The sequence below is a fragment of the Diceros bicornis genome, chromosome 30 (genome assembly GCF_020826845.1).
Source record: "Diceros bicornis minor isolate mBicDic1 chromosome 30, mDicBic1.mat.cur, whole genome shotgun sequence".
In the NCBI taxonomy this organism is placed as follows: Eukaryota; Metazoa; Chordata; class Mammalia; order Perissodactyla; family Rhinocerotidae; genus Diceros; species Diceros bicornis.
The window spans coordinates 10,205,172-10,222,047 of NC_080769.1; the positions used below are offsets into that span (position 1 = coordinate 10,205,172).

General features: G+C 37.2%; 2 protein-coding genes across 2 annotated transcripts; both read right to left on the minus strand.

The window, feature by feature from the left end:
* Positions 1–499: 499 nt before the first annotated feature.
* Positions 500–1,441, minus strand: LOC131394589 (olfactory receptor 7E178-like). Its single transcript, XM_058525982.1, has one exon. The coding sequence runs from the start codon at positions 1,385–1,387 to the stop codon at positions 500–502; it is 888 nt and encodes a 295-aa protein (XP_058381965.1). The 5' UTR covers positions 1,388–1,441.
* A 9,667-nt stretch (positions 1,442–11,108) lies between these two features.
* On the minus strand, positions 11,109–12,074 carry LOC131394590 (olfactory receptor 7E178-like). The gene has a single exon (XM_058525983.1). The coding sequence runs from the start codon at positions 12,036–12,038 to the stop codon at positions 11,109–11,111; it is 930 nt and encodes a 309-aa protein (XP_058381966.1). The 5' UTR covers positions 12,039–12,074.
* Positions 12,075–16,876: the final 4,802 nt, after the last annotated feature.

Here is a 16,876-nt window from a genome sequence, read left to right on the forward strand (position 1 = left end):
TGAATCCAAATGCAATGCAATTAATTCCCTTGATTTGGGCTATTTATAAACACCCTATAAGAGCTGTAATAAAGTGTCTGACTCCATTTTATTTTCTAGTGTTTGACTGCTCACAGATTTTGCCTGAATAAACAGATTTGACAGATGCAAAATTTTTATGGAAAATAATACACATGAATTGTGGAAAGGGGTATAAAATTTAATTATATAAAAGACAGTTGTATATTTCACCTGGATGGCAGGGTCCTTGCTCAGAAACTACAGGAAGCTGTCTAGGGATGTTGGATTCAGTCATGCAGTGACTATGATTCACAATGGATTCCAGAATACTTCCCCAATCCAATTAAGCCAAAATAAACAATATTTAGACATGAAATATGGAGAGGAATGAAAACCATGAGAAACTATGTGATTAAGGAAGCAGGATATGTAGGTGTAGATATTTTCTTTTGCTGTCTTTTCCAACTCACATTCCAAATGGATGGCACAGATATTAAGATTAGACTGGTCTGCTGAGAAGCCTCTGCAGGGCAGTCTTGATGTCCCTGTTTCTCAGGCTGTAGATGAAGGGGTTCAGCATGGGGGTGACCACAGCATGCACCACTGAGGCTATCACACCCTTCTTTGGGGAATGTGAGACAGCAGAACTGAGGTAAACTCCAAGGCCTGTTCCATAAAATAAGCAAACAACGGAAAGGTGAGAGCCACAACTGGAGAAGGCTTTGTACTTCCCACCTGATGAAGGGACTATCAGAATGGAGAAAACAATTTTATAGTAAGAGAAAAAGATTCCTGAGATGGGAAGAAAACCGGAGATTGCACCAACAAAATACATGACTACGTTATTGGTGGAGGTGTCATAACAGGCAAGGTTGAGGAGTTGAGAAGGGCCACAGAAGAAATTAGAAATTTCCACATCCTTGAAGCAGGTAAGTTGTAACACAATCAAATTGTGCAGCTGGGAGTCTAATATGCTAATTAAAAAAGACGCCAAAACTAAGAAGCCACAGAGGCGTGGGTTCATGATGACTGAGTAGTGCAGTGGGTGACAGATGGCCACAAACCGGTCATATGCCATCACGGTGAGGAGCATACAATCCATACATCCAAAAAGGATCAAAAAAGACATCTGTGTTAGGCAGCCCACATAGGAGATGACTATCCTGTGAGTTTGGATGTCTACAATCATCTTGGGGATGGTGGTGGAGGTGTAACCAATGTCAGCCAAGGAAAGGTTGGAGAGGAAGAAGTACATGGGGGTGTGGAGATGGGAGTCAGAGCTAACAGCCAAGATGATGAGCAGATTCCCAAGCACAGTGACCAGGTACATGGACAGGAAGAGCCCAAAGAAAAGAGACTGTAGTTCCAGATCACCTGAGAGTCCCATGAGGAGGAATTCTGAGACACATGTTAGGTTTTGTGGTTCTATATAGCTTGGACACCTTTTGATTAAAAAAAAAAAAAAAAAAAAAAAAGAGTGTTGGATGAAAGGAAACCAGAAAAATTGAAACTATCACTGTGTCTATATTTTTCGATTTAAGTTTTTCACTAGTAAGTTATTCACATTTGAAGACCATGCACCCCAGTACATTCAGCAATATTTCTGAGTTGTGATAAACTCAATCTTCAAAGGACTCTTCTTTCATTACTTTTCTGTGTTATTCATTTTTTTCTATACACACCAAATTAGAGACACTCAACTGAAGAATGTTAGAAGAGGAAGAACATTAGAAATAACAAATCCATGATCACAGTAAAATAGAGCCAAAATTCTTTCAAGATAAAACATAGAGAAGAAATATCCTTCCTCATTTAAGAAAATAAAATGATTCTAATTAAAGGAAATTAAGAAGTAGTCAAATATATTTTATTCATATGCAACACTAGAAATTCCCTTGATTGACAATTGTTATAAACGTTCTATAAGTGCTAGATCATGTTAGCTGGATTTGAAATTAAGTTTGAATGTACATAATCGAAAAACATTTTTTTGTGTGTGTGTGAGGAAGATCAGCCCTGAGCTAACATCCATGCCAATCCTCCTCTTTTTGCTGAGGAAGACCGGCCCTGAGCTAACATCTATTGCCAATCCTCCTCCTTTTTCTCCCCAAAGCCCCAGTAGATAGTTGTATGTCATAGTTGCACATCCTTCTAGTTGCTGTATGTGGGACGCCGCCTCAGCATGGCCGGACAAGTGGTGCGTCCGTGCACGCCCGGAATACGAACCTGGGCGGCCAGTAGTGGAGCAGGCGCACTTAACCACTAAGCCACGGGACCGGCCCCCAAAAAACATTTTTAAATGCCAGTTACCTTCATGGGTTTTCATCATTGTTTTCTGATTTCACTCCTTCATGGAAATAAGTGCTCACTCAAATATTTGGGCTGTCTTTTAAAAGTTATCTAATATATAGCTCCTATCCTTGGCTTTCATAGACTTCAAAATTTAATAAATGTGGATTAGCTAACTGGATATAATCACACAGCATCGCTGACTGCAAAGATGACATTAGTGTTCAATGTACCTGTGAATGATTAAACAATAATGAAATTTTAAGAAAACCTCTTGAATATTTTTTATTTTGTATAAGATTATTTGCATCAACCCCATATAATTTGAGTAAAAGGTCTTGTGTATGACACCACCAGTTACCTTTTTAAAACTCTATTGTACCTGGTAACACTGATTCATTGTTTCTCTGATTGTAAACTTTCTTATTTACAGTTAAGGAGTTTAGACCCAGGGAGAGGCACCAAAGCCAGATTTAAGACCCACCCTTCTTATGCCTAGTTAACAAATTTTCCTGTCAATTCTTCCTGATACGAGGACTGCAATTCTCCTACTTCAGCTACCTGAAGTAACTTAGGTTCATTATTTTAGCAGGTCACACTATGATTTAATTGGGAAAAAATGCAAAAGAGAAAAGTAAAGAAAGTAATGTAAACAAATCTGTTCAGGTTTCTCATCTGTAAATGGGGGTAACAATTGAACCTATTCTATAGAATTGTTGTAATAAAGTTTAAAAATTATTTAAAAATTATTTAAATTGCTTAGACTGGTGCTTTTCATTCCTAGTAAATCAATATATTTACCTGTGGATTTTTAAATATATACCGATGCTCTGGTTTTAGCTTAGAACCAATTTAATTAGAATCTCTGCATATCAGGAATATGATAAAATTTGAGTTTTCTCCATATCCTTGCATGATACTATTCCTCTGCAAACCTGTCCCACAAAAGCAACTACAGTCATGAATTTGGTAGTGTATTTTCCTGTTAATATTTCCATAATTGATTTATGTATCCATGAACAGTTTCCTGAAATGCTTAACTAAACTGTATACTACACACATTGCCCTCAAAGTGTCCTTCCTTATCATAACATTGTGTTTAAGTCTCTATGTGATGTATTCACATTTACTTCAGATATTTTAACTGATGCATCACCTAAGGGAAGGACATCATTTTATTCCCTTTATTATTTTATATTACTATATCTTAATTAATATAATATTTAATATAAATATATTAATAAAATATCATTAATATTACTATATTAATAAATTTAAATATATGTTTAATTTTTGTAACATAATGATTTATTTATAGTATACATTTTATAAATATTTATTTTATATTTACATCATTTATTATTTATATTGATTTGATGACAATCCTATGAAAATTCTTGTGCCTTTCTCCATATCACACAAGTAAGAATTTCTGTATAATATATGAGTGGAGGTTAGTGGTTTGATGTCTAACAACTGATGCAGTTTCAATTTCACTAATAATTGTTTACATGTGTTCTACCAAAATATAAATCATTTGCTCTGAACTACATCCTCTTACAATTAAGGTACACATACAAAAATATCCCTGAATCTGACTTGTGATAATCATTTCTCAAGAGCTCCACATGAAATTTTCATCTTCTATAGGAAATATTTTCAATCTCACATTTGCAAACTGAACTGTGAAATGCATGATTATTCACAGAAACCCCTATAAACCACCATGTCTTTGCCATAATGCCCCTTATAACCAGTAGTTCACTCATAATTCACAGGTGAACTCACTGAACCCACAGAGGACAAATCAATTCTTTGACCTCAATTTTCCTTCTGGGACCAAAGTAGGTTTGAAGAGAAAACCACTTATCAGCTGTGGTGGCAAATACAGAGCCCTGGTGCATGGATAAGGAGATCGATGTCATCCCCTATATGTGGAGGGTGTGTAAATCTCTGAAGCATTCTGTCCTTGTGTTTCTTATTGCAAAGGGAGAATAAAATGCATCTCCAGGACTTGTGTGCCGCCTAAGGGAAATCTGGACTTTAATAAAAATTTGGCCATTGTTTTCAACAAGAATTTCAATCATTATTGGTATAATGTATAATTCAATATCATGCCAAAAACTTAATGATCTTTCATGAATTATATGGCAGGAAGTTCCAAGCCTTTCCTACTCAGGGCACTGGAGCATGGAATGACTTCAAATCTGAAAATGTGTCTAAGCCCATGAAACAAGATTTACCCCCCTTTCTCTTTCTGCTTCACATTTTTAACATTTACGAAAATCTCTGCAATGGTTTTTCAATAATGGAATGTTATGCATGCAATTAAATGGAAAATAATAGGTCCCATAGAAAGTCTATGACATAGACACAAACAATGTTATTTTATCTTGTCTCCAGTCCTGTGGGACATTCCTAAAAAACGGATGAAACGCAGACACGAATGGTCCAGTGTGTAGAAGCCATATTGTTTATGCCTTGTTTTCTGAACAGCTGAAGGGGCTCTCCAGCATTTAACTGATTTTTTTGTTTGTTTGTTTTTGATGCTGCCTCTGTGCCAACAGAGGCTCTGGAGAGTTGGAAATAAATGAGACTAGTCATTTCTCTCCACACACTAAGCACCTATTTGTATAAGGACACAAACAAAATGTCCTATCAGATATGCAGGGAAACTGTAATTTCAGGTTACAGGATATGACTTGAATGACATGAGGTCGAATGACATGAGGATCAGACTTATCATTATTAAAGATAATAAAATCTAAAATTGATTTTGCCCTTACTGTATCACATATGGATCCATCACATAGGGATTGCATAGAGAGCATCCATGATCTGTTAAATCCTTTCTCAGTGGAGTTGTATCAACTAGGAGTCAAGTCAGATGACCATACTGAATCTCAGAGATACTAAGAACTTGCCCCATGTCACACTAATAATAAGTAGAGCAGACAAGATTCAAAATTAAATTGTCAGTCTCTGAGTCCCATGCACTCAACTTCACTGTTTTCCTGACCTTCAGAAGGTTTTGAGCAGAGGTCCAGAGATCTTAACCACAGGTACATCCGAGGTACATTTAAAAATATTTCCAATTTCCTGAACAGAAATGGAATCCAAGCCCCTGACTTTATAGCTCCTTTTGAAATTGAGTGGGCTGATTACACAAATAAAGGGAGAAGTGAACAGCCACAAGAAATTCCAAGCATGAGAACCCGAGAGAGATGTGCACTGAATTATCACGTACAGTGATGCATCCTTTAGCGATGGAGACATCTTCTGAGAAATGCATCAGTAGGTGATTTCGTCACCATGAGAAAATCAATGAGATGGTATAGCCTACTGCACACCTAGGCTACAAACCTGTACAGCATGTTACTGCACTGAATGCTGTAGGTAATTGTAACACAATGGTAAGTATTTGTGCATTTACACATATCTCAACACAGAAAAGGTACAAGAAAAATACCGTATAAAAGATTAAAAAGTGGTATATCTGTATAGAGCACTTACCATGAATGGAACTTGCAAGAATGGAAGTTGCTCTGGGCGAGTCAGTGAGTGAGTGGTGAGTGAATGTGAAGACCTAGGACATTATTGTAACTACTGTAGACTTTATGAACACTGTATACTTAGGCTACAGTAAATTTATTAAAATTTTTTTCTTTCTTCAATAATAAACTTAGCTTATGGTAACTTTTTTATTTTATAAACTTAAATTTTTTTAAACTTTTTAAAGTTTAAAAACACATCTTAAAACACAAATTGTAACAACTGTACATAAATATTTCTTTTCTTTATATCCTTATTCTATAAGCTTTTTTCTATTTTTAATTTTTTAAATTTCTGACTACTTTTTAAACTTTTTTGTTAAAAACTAAGACACACATTAGCCTAGGCGCACACAGGGTCAGGATCATCAATATCACTGTCTTCCGCCTCCACATCTTGTCCCACTGGAAGGTCTTCAGTGACAATAACAAACACTGAGCTGTCATCTCCTATGACAACAATGCCGTCTGGAATACCACCTGAAGGCTCTTCTTGAGGAGATGTCACTCTTTTAGGAACTATGTCCGTGGTGGTTTGTTTCTTTTTTCATCCAATATTTGCTTGTAAGCAGATAACGCACCATCAGCATTCCTCTCTATTAATGAAAACTTTTTAGTGCTGGAGTCCATGTATTCAGACTTTTTAAGGAGCTTGTTGAGGTCTGCAAAAGCTTCTGCTAAACCCTTCACTGTGAATTTTCTTGGGGGTTCTTCTTTTTCTTCTCCTGCAGTTTCCTTTTCTCTTGGTACAACATTATGATGGCTACCATGACACCATGTGATAGGAATTTTTCAGGTCCATTATAATCTTGGGGGAGCACCATCATATATGCCATCTATTGTTGACCGAAACCTCGTTGTGCCGTGCATTATGTACTGAAACTTCCTGGGATCGCTACTTGTGATCTAAGCTAACCTTCCTATAGCTGATACAGCATGGGCTTTGGCCCTCCAGGAACCCCCAAGGGAAAGAGCCCTGTGAGCAGAGAGTCTCTGCTTGGAGTGACAGGGATGAGAAATGTCTGGGTGTCGTGTGTCTGGAATCAGACTGCCCCGATTCAAACCTGGCTTCATCGCTTTCTAACTCATAACGAGTACAAATTACATTCAAGATGCTGTGCTCCTTTCCTCTTCTGTAAAATAATAATAATACGTGCACTTATACCTTGAGGGACATTATACAGATGAAATGGGACCAGCTACATAGAACACACAGCTCAGAACCTGGCACTTAGGAAGCCCTCAATAAAGGTTTTAGATGTTATGGTTACTGTCCTTTTTCTCCTCATTCCAACATCACCTTCATGATCCTTTTTGAGTGCTTAAGGGACAGATTAGAGTGCCCCATTTTCTGCTGTCATGTGAAAGATGCCTATGAGAGAGAGAATCAGTGAGGGAGGAAAATAGTACTCTGAATGAGATTTTAGGCCCCCACCAGAAGCAAGAACATAAACTTCATAGGGCTCAGAGCTGAAACTTTGCATATTGCTGCCCTATCATCTATCTGTACCAATGGTTCTGTATGTGCTGATGATGGGGAAATAATGCTCCCGACAATCCCTCCTCCATTCACTGCCACTGTCAGCACTTACTTGTCTGCACTGTGTCTCTGCTGGGACATGACCAAAGAGTGCAGATCCACCATTCCTCCCCTGTTTGATGTGCGATGAAAGTTCAGGTTCTGTCCTCAGAACTGGCAGAAAGACAGAGTCAGACGTGAGCCTCTGGATGCAGATGACCATGAAAGGAGGAGACATATGTATGGAGCCCACTGGACTAGAACCTTCAAACTGAAGGGCTAGAGGTACGGGCTGATTATTTTCAATTGTATGGCCTTGAGGGCTCAATGCACAGAGCTCATAATTAGCTAAATTGGTCCACGTTATCTCAATCTCTAAGGATTTCCTAATGTAAGGGAAGAGAAAGAGGAAAAAAATGAATGTCCATGGTAGAGTCTGGGGGTTTCCTCTTCTCATGAGGAAGCTCACCTGTATGTCTTACTTCTTTTTCTTTGTTTAAGATACATCTGGATTTTTTATTCCATTATTTTATTGTGGTAAAATATGCATAACAGCAATTTGCCACTTTAACCATTTTTAATTGTACAGTTCTGTGGCATTAAGTATATTCAAATTGTCGTGCAACCATAACCACCATCCATATCCAGAAAATTTTCATCTTCTTAAAGTAAAATCTGTCCCCATTAAATACTAACTCCCCGTTTCCCCACCACCACCACCCCCAGTCCCTGGCAGCCACCTTTCTATTTTCTGTCTCTATGAATCAGACTACCCTAGGGACTTCATATAAGTGGAATCAAACAGCATTTGTCCCTTTGTGTCTGGTTTGGCTTATTTCACTGAGAACAATAACCTCAAGGTTCATTCATGTTGTAGCATGTGCCAAATGCCTTTCCTTTTTAAGGCTGTAAATACTCCATTTTATGTATATAACACATTTTGCTTATCCATTCATCTATCAACAGACACTTGGGTTGCTTCCACCTTTGGGCTGCTGCAAATAATGCTGCTATGATCATCAATGTATAAATATCCGTTTGAACCTTTAGTTTCAATTCTTTTGGGTGTATGCCTAGAAGTGGAACACTGGATAGTATGGTCACTCTATTTTTAATTTTTTTGAGGAACCATCATGTTGTTTTGCATAGTGGCTGCATCATTTTACATTTACCAGCAGTGCACAGGGTTCTTCTATCTCCACATCCTCACCAACACTTGCTGTTTCCTGTTTTTTTGATAACAGCCATCCTAACAGGTGTGATGTGGTATCTCATTGTGGTTTTCATTTGCATTTCCCTAATGACTAGTGATGTTGAACATCTTTTCTTGTGCTTACTGGCCACTTGTATATCTTCTTCGGAGAAATGTCTATTCAAATTCTTGGCCCATTTTGAATGGGGTTGTTTGATTTTTCATAGTTGAGTTGTAGGAGTTTTTTGTATATTCCTGATAGTAACCCCTTATCAATATATAATTTGCAAATATTTCCCTCCAGGGCATGGAGTGGCTTTTCACTCTGTGGATAGTGTACTCTGATGAACAAAAGTTTTTAGAAATGATGTAGTACAATTTATCTAATGCTTTTCATTATTCAGTAAGTTATTTTATTATTTTTTATCTTTATTGAGATATAATTGACATTTAACATTAAGTTTATAGTGTGCAAGGTGATGATTTGATGCACTTATATATTGCAAAACGTTTGCTACAATAAGATTAGTTAACACATCCTTCACCTCACATAATTACCATTTAGTTGTTGTTGTTATCGTGAGATCATTAAAATTCTACTCTCATAGCAACTTTCAAGTATGCAATAAAGTATTGTCAACTATAGTCAAAATGCTGTACAATAGATCCCTGGTTTTTATTCATCTTGTAACTGAAAGTTGTACAATTTGACCAACATTTCCTCATTTCTCCCACCCCTTAGCCCCTGGCAACACCATTCAACTCGAGTTAATTTTTGTGAGTGGTATAAGATAGGGGTCCAATTTTATTCTTTTGCATGTGGTTATCCAGTTTTCCTAACACCATTTATTAAAGAGACTATCCTTCTCCCACTGAGTATTCTTGGCTCCCTTGTCAAATATTAGTTGGCCATAAACGTGTGGGTTTATTTCTGGGCTCTCAGTTCTATTCCATTGGTCTATGTGTCTGTTTTTATGCCAGTACCACAGTGTTTTGATTACTGTAGCTTTGTAACATGGTTTGAAATCAGGAAGTGAATGCCTCCAATTTTGTTATTTCTCAAGATGCTTTGGCTATTCGGGGTCTTTTATGATTCCACACAGATTTTAGGATTGTTTTTTTCTGTTTCTGTGAAAAATGCCACCAGAATCTTGATAGGGATTACATTGACTCTATAGACGGCTTGGGTAGTATGGAAATTGAACAATATAAACTCTTCTGATCCATGAACATGGAATATCTATCCATTTATTTCTTCTTCAATTTCTTTCCCCCATGTCTTACAGTTTTTGGTGTAGAGACTTTTCACTTCCTTGGTGAAATTACTCCTAAGATTTTATTGTTTTTGATGCTATTGTCAATGGGATTGCTTCCTTTATTTCTTTTTTTAGATAGTTTATTGTTAGTGTATAGAAATGCAACTTGTTTTTGTGTGTTGATTTTGTATCCTTAAACTTTACTAAATTTTTTTATTAGTTCCAACAGTTTTTGGTGGGGTCTTTAGGATTTTCTGTATACAAGATCATGTCAACAGCAAACAGAGACAAATTCACTTCTTCCCTTCCAATTAGGATATTTTTTTTCTTTTCCTCGCTTGATTGCTCTGGCTAGGACTTCTGGTACTATATTTTATAAGAGTGGTGAGAGTGGGCACCTTTGTCTTATTCCTTATCGTAGAAGGAAAGCTTTCAACCTTTCATCGTTGAGTACGATGTTAGCTGTGGGCCTCACATATATGGCCATTATTATGTTGAAGTATGTTCCTTCTATACCCAATTTGTTGAGTTTTAATCAAGAAAGGATGTTGAATTTTGTTAAATGATCTTTCTGCATCTATTAAGATGATCATATGATTTTTGTCATTCATTCTATTAAGTGGTATATCACATTTATGGTTTGCATATGTTGAACCATCCTTACATCCCAGGGGTAAATCCCACTTGATTGCGATGTATGATACTTTTAATATGTTGTTGAATTCAGTTTGTTAGTACTTTGTTGAGAATTTTTAAATCTATATTCATCAGGCATATACGCCTATAATTTTCTTTGCTTGTAATATCTTTATCTGGCTTTGGTATAAGGGTAATGCTGGCCTCATAAAATGAATTTGGGAGTGTTCGCCTCTCTCCAGTTCTTGGGAAGACCTTGAAAGGAATTAACACCAATTTTTTCTTTAAATGTTTGGTAGGATACACTTGTGAAGCCATCTGGTCTTAGGTTTTTCTTTGTTGGAAGGTATTTGATTACTGATTAAATCTATTACTTTTTATTGGTCTGTTCACATTTTCTATTTCTTCATGATTTAGACTTTATAGGTTGTATGTTTCTATGTCATCCATTTTTTTGGTGTATAATTGTTCAGTCTCTTATGATCCATTTTATTTCTGTGGCATCAGCTGTAATGCCTTCTCTTTCATTTATGATTTTATTAAAATGAGCCATTTCTCTTTTTTTCTTAGTTATTCTAGCTAAATTTTTGTCAACTTTGTTTATCTTTTCAAAAAACCAGCTGCCTTTTCCAGTCTTGTGACCAAAAATAGCACAAGTATTGACATTAGGAGCTTCTGCTGACAATCCTCCATAAGACACTCTTGATGTCCTTGTTCTTCAGGCTGTAGATGAAGGGGTTCAGCATAGGGGTGACCACAGTGTACATCACAGAGGCCACTGCACTCTTCCTAGAGGAAGATGAGGCAGTGGAATTGAGGTACACTCCAAGGCCTGTTCCATAAAATAAGCAAACAACTGACAGATGAGAGCCGCAGGTGGAGAAGGCTTTGTACTTCCCACCTGATGATGAGATTCTCAGAATGGAGGAAACAATTTTATAGTAAGAGAAAATAATTCCTGAGATAGGGAGAAAACCAGAGATGGTCCCAACAAAAAATATGACTATGTTATTGGTGGAGGTGTCAGAACAGGCAAGGTTGAAAAGCTGAGGAACGTCACAAAAGAAATGAGGGATTTCCACATCTGTGCAGAAGATAAGTTGTGATACCATCAAGCAGTGAATCTGAGAGTCCAAAAGGCTGATGAAAAATGATACCAGGACCAATAAGCCACAGAGACGTGACTTCATGATGACTGTGTAGTGTAGGGGGTGACAAATGGCCACCAACCGGTCATAGGCCATCACAGCCAAGAGGAGACTGTCCAAACATCCAAAAAGGAAAAAAAAGGACACCTGAGTTAGGCAGCCTGCATAGGTGATGGATTTGCTGTGAGCCTGGAGGTTCACCAGCATCTTGGGGACTGTAGTGGTGATGAAACCAATGTCAGCCAAGGACAGATTGGAGAGGAAGAAGTACATGGGGATGCGGAGGTGAGAGTCAGAGCTGATGGCCAGAATGATGAGCAGATTCCCAAGCACAGTGACCAGGTACATGGACAGGAAGAGCCCAAAGAGAAGGGGTTGCAATTCTGGATCCTCTGAGAGACCCAGGAGGAGGAATTCTGAGATACCTGTTAGATTCTGGAGTTCCATATAACTGAGACACTTTTTGAAAAAGAAAAGCAGGTTGGAATATACAAAACAAGTATACAGGCAGCCAGCTAAGTATCTATATTTTGGATTCAAGAAATTCAAACTAAAGTAGTAACACTTGAGGAACATACACCTTGGCAATATTTTTCAGTTGTGGTAAATTCATTCTTCTTAGAACTCTTTCTTCATTGATGTCTGAGCTATTCATCTGTTTCTATATACATACACTTTAGAGACTCTGGGCCAAAGAATATTAGAGTAACAAGGGCATGGGGAGACAAAAAGTCCAGGAATGCAGTAAAATATCAGCCTCCTTCTTTTGAGGGAAACATGTAGAATCATAAATATCTTTCTCCTTTGAAGAGAAAAGTAGTCATTCTATAAAGGACACTAAGAAGCAGTCGTATGTTCTTTTTATTATCCAAATTCACGACAACAAATTTCCTTAATATGTAATGAGGATAAACATCCTAGAAGAGCTAAAACCACATATTCATAATATTCATAATCAAATAGAATTTTTATATGCCAACTATTTCATGAGTTCTCATAATTTTTTGGTTTTATAACATTTATCTCCCTTGGAGATAAATGCTCACTCAAATATGTGGGTCACCTGGTGAAAGTCTTATAAAACATAACTCAAATACACAAATAATTAGCCTTGGTGAACTTCACATTTTGATAAATATGTTTTTGTTAAATGCACAGAATCATACAACACTGCTGATTCTGAAGACAGTATTAATTTATAACGCACCAATGATTAAACAATAATTACCTTTTAATGAACACTCTGTACCTACTTTTCATTTTTTGTGGGGTTATTTTCTATCAGTGTTACACAATCTCAGGGAAACATCTGAGATTGAGTTCTTATTTTGCTTTTCTAATTTAAAACTGCTTAAATATGTCACTAATCCTAAACATTTGTGAAGGGTTATTTTCTTATCAAATCCAACCCTTTATGTACAGTTGAGGAGTTTAAGACCACGGATGTTCCAAAGCCAGGTCTGAAACCTTAAGTTGGCTTCTTATGCCAGTTTGCGACTATGCCACCCCCAAAAGACGCCACTTTGGCAAGAAGATTATTTTGAGCTGAGGGCACTTTAGAAGAAATGGATACAAAAAAATCTCTCTGTTTTCCTCCTATTTGCCCAAAAGCAGGACATAAATATGTAAAGCTGGCTCCCTTCACTTCCCTAAAATGTAGGTCAGAAGAATTCTTAATCACCAGAGACAATTCTAGACCTTTATCAGCCCAGAGATGGCACCAGAGGGGTCTACATAACACATTTTGCTAAAACTAGCCCTTATCTATTGTTAGTCTCCCTGTATATTTGCCTTCCCATAATTTTTCACCCATAGAAGCTTGAAATCCTTTTCCTTTGTCTTGCCACTTCTCTAAAAATGTTTTGTTCTTTTGTCAATATGTTCTATAAGCCTAGGTTCTAACTACCCCTTGAGTTACACATCTCTGAGCACTCTCCTGTGTATGAGTGATGCACATGTTAACAAAATTCTGTTTATTTTTTCTCGTTAATCTATCTTTTGTCTGTGTAACTTACAGAGCCTCAGCAGGAGAAGCTAAGATGAATAGAGGAAAAAGATGAGTTTTTTCCCTCTAGAATACCTTACAGAGTTGCTCTAAGAAATTAAATTAAGCAATAAAAATAAAGTGCTTGAACAGTGGTTCTAATGATAGTTGGTCATTATAATTACCTGTTGATCTTTAAAATTTTATTGATGTGCTGGCCACAGCCTAGAACCAATTAAATCAGAATCACTACATGTAAGTACTTTGATCATTTAACACACAGTCAGGCTAGAGAACCATTGCCCCAGACTGTCTCCAGGCACTTAGTAAATGCTTTATGAATGTTACCTATTATTATTACTATTATCCCCCACTACCCATATTAAAAACACTAATATTTGATAATACTTGCTTCAGAAATCCTATTTATCAATAATAAGACCTGAATCTTCTCATTATCCCTGCATGATCCCATTCTCTTACACTTCAGTTTCCCAAAGGCAAACACTGCCATGAATTTGGTGGATGTATTTTCCATTCGACATTCCCATAATATCAGTGTTGATTTACGTACCCATGGTTTTCTTGAAAACTTACCTAAATACTATTATACCATATATATTGTTGCTTGAGAAGTTCGCATTTACTACAATATTGTGTTCTCTGTCTCTATGAAGTACACATATCTATTTCACACACTTTAAATGATGCATAATATTAGCTGAGGAATAAACTTCATCTTATTTTTCAATTTCTTACTACTACATTCCTAAAAAAATGTTTGTGCCTCTCTCCATATCACGAGTAAGAATTTCTTTAGGATATATTCAAGAAAGATAGTTTGAATTGTAAAAATTGATACATTTTAAATTTTACTATTAATTTTTTACATTTGTTTTCTCAATAGAAATCAGAAATCATCAAATACCTACCTTATGTGAAGGTATAGACTAGAAGTACTCCTGAAGTCTATTTAACTATGATAGAGCCATGTGAAAATTCCCATATTGTATAGGGAATAATATTTCCATAGCTCAGATTTCCAAAATGTTCTACAAAATGCATTATTATTCATAGAAAACCCGGTGATGCACAATAGTTATGTGAGAAAGGCTCCTGTTGGAGCGACTTGGTCGCTTCTCCTAATTCACAAATGAACTCACCAAATCCCAAGAGAAGGAATTGGTGGTTCTGCCTCAGTTTGCTTATCTGTGACTAAAGCAGATTTGAAAAGAAAACAATTACTCACTCTGGCAGAGAGGACAGAGCCCTGGGATGGCAGTTAGGAGACCTTTGTCTGAGTCCCACATCTCACATACTAAATATGGAGTGTGTGTCAATCTCTCCGCTTCTCTGGGCTAGCATCCCTCACCCAGAAATAGGGAAAACAACACCCATCTCTAGGACATGTTAGGACCTAACAGAGGTTTGCCCTTCATAAATATCCAATCATGGTTTTTAAATCAGGATTTGAATCATTATTGCAATAGTGGGTTTGTTAATGAAACACAGTCCCAAGAAAGTTTTAATGATCTTTTATTCTATTACATGGCAGAGAAATAGAAGCCTATCATGTCCTAGGGAATTCGTTCACAGAATGACTGGAAATCCTAAGAGATGTCTCAATCCACACAAGATTTACTATTCATTCCCTTTCTCTCTCTTTTTCTCTGTTTACATTTTTAAGAAAATATCCACATTATTTATAATTGAATATTTTGGATTCTATTAAATGGAAAACAATGGGTCTCTTAGAAAATTTGTGACATAGATACAAACATTGTATTATCTTTTGTCCAGTCCTATGTAACAACACTGGAAGGAATGAAAGTACAGGCGGGAAAGAAAATAAGGGGAAAAAACAGGCTTCCAACCAGTGGGAGGAAGCCATATTGATGATGCTGTGTTCCTGAGAAGTAAAGCAAGGTTTTTTCAAAACATAGCAGAGATTGTCACTGTTGTTGTATCCTATTCTGTGCCAAATAATGATAGGCTCTGAGGAATCATAAGTGAAGGAGACGAAGTTGTTTCCTTTCAGGCATTCAGAATCTACTTGTATAAGGACAAAAATAAAATGTTCTCTCAGGATCTAGAGAAAACCAAACCGGCAGATCACAGGATAATTTAGTTGGGTCTCGGTGCTTAGCCTTGATAGTAATAAAAATGCCTAAAATTTACTTTGTCTTTACTGTATGCATCCATCACGTATTTAGTCACACTTTCAGTACCCATTTTGTTTAACTCTCACTCAATACACTTGCATCAAGTGGAAATCAACTCAGATGGCAATGTTAAGTCTCAGATATACTAAAAACTTGCCCAGTGTCACACAGTTAATATAGAACAGGTAATATTCAAAATTAAATGGGGGCCTCTGAGGACCATGTACTGAAATTGTTTATTGTTTAACAGAGGGTTTAAGCAGATATCCATAGGTCTATTTCAAACTTCCCAAGGTATAACTTTAACTGTTTCCTGACTAAGAATGGGACCCGACACTCTGAGTCTGTCTCCCTTAGATCAAGAGGGGATAAATTACAGGAATGAAGAAAGAAGGGGAACAGTTGAAGCAAAATCTGGGAGCAGTGATAAGAAAGAGATCTTCCCTGAATTATCATGTGCCAATATTTTCTGTGATTCCTGCCTGTAGTCTCAGCCATACTTACTATAGCTGATGCAGCAAAGGCAACCCACTGCTTTCCACTGTGGTCTACCGGAAACCCTCAGAGAAGAGCACAGTGCGTGTGGATCTCTGCCCGGAATGAAGGGAAGAAAAATGCCAGGTTGAGTTGGCAGGAGAGAATATTGTCGAGGTGCCCTGTGAATGGAGTCTCGCTGCCTGGATTGGAACTTGGTCCTTTTGGCTCTAGGACCTGGTAAAAATTGCAGAAAATACTGTGCTCCTATCCTCAACTGTAAAATGATGATAATGCATGTTTCCCCCTTTTTGGGTTAGTAATGCAGATAAAAGGTAACAAGCTACATAAAAAAACTTAGCTCACGGTTAAGTGTGCGTGCTCCGCTGATGGCGGCCCAGGTTCGGATCCCGGGCATGCACCGATACACTGCTTGTCAGGCCATGCTGTGGCAGCGTCCCACATAATGTGGAGGAAGATCAGCACGGATGTTAGGTCAGGGCAAGCCTTCCTCAGCAAAAATATGAGGATTGGATGTTAGTTCAGGGCGTCTTCCTTAGCAAAAAGAGGAGGATTGGTATGGATGTTAGCTCAGGGCTGATCTTCCTCACACACACAAAAATAAAAAACTTAGCTCAGATCCTGGCACTTAGAATCCCTAAGTA

Excerpts from the sequence above, each read along its gene's own strand:
- LOC131394589 (XM_058525982.1), bottom strand. The coding sequence starts at position 1,387 with ATGGGACTCTCAGGTGATCTGGAACTACAGTCTCTTTTCTTTGGGCTC.
- LOC131394590 (XM_058525983.1), bottom strand. The coding sequence starts at position 12,038 with ATGGAACTCCAGAATCTAACAGGTATCTCAGAATTCCTCCTCCTGGGT.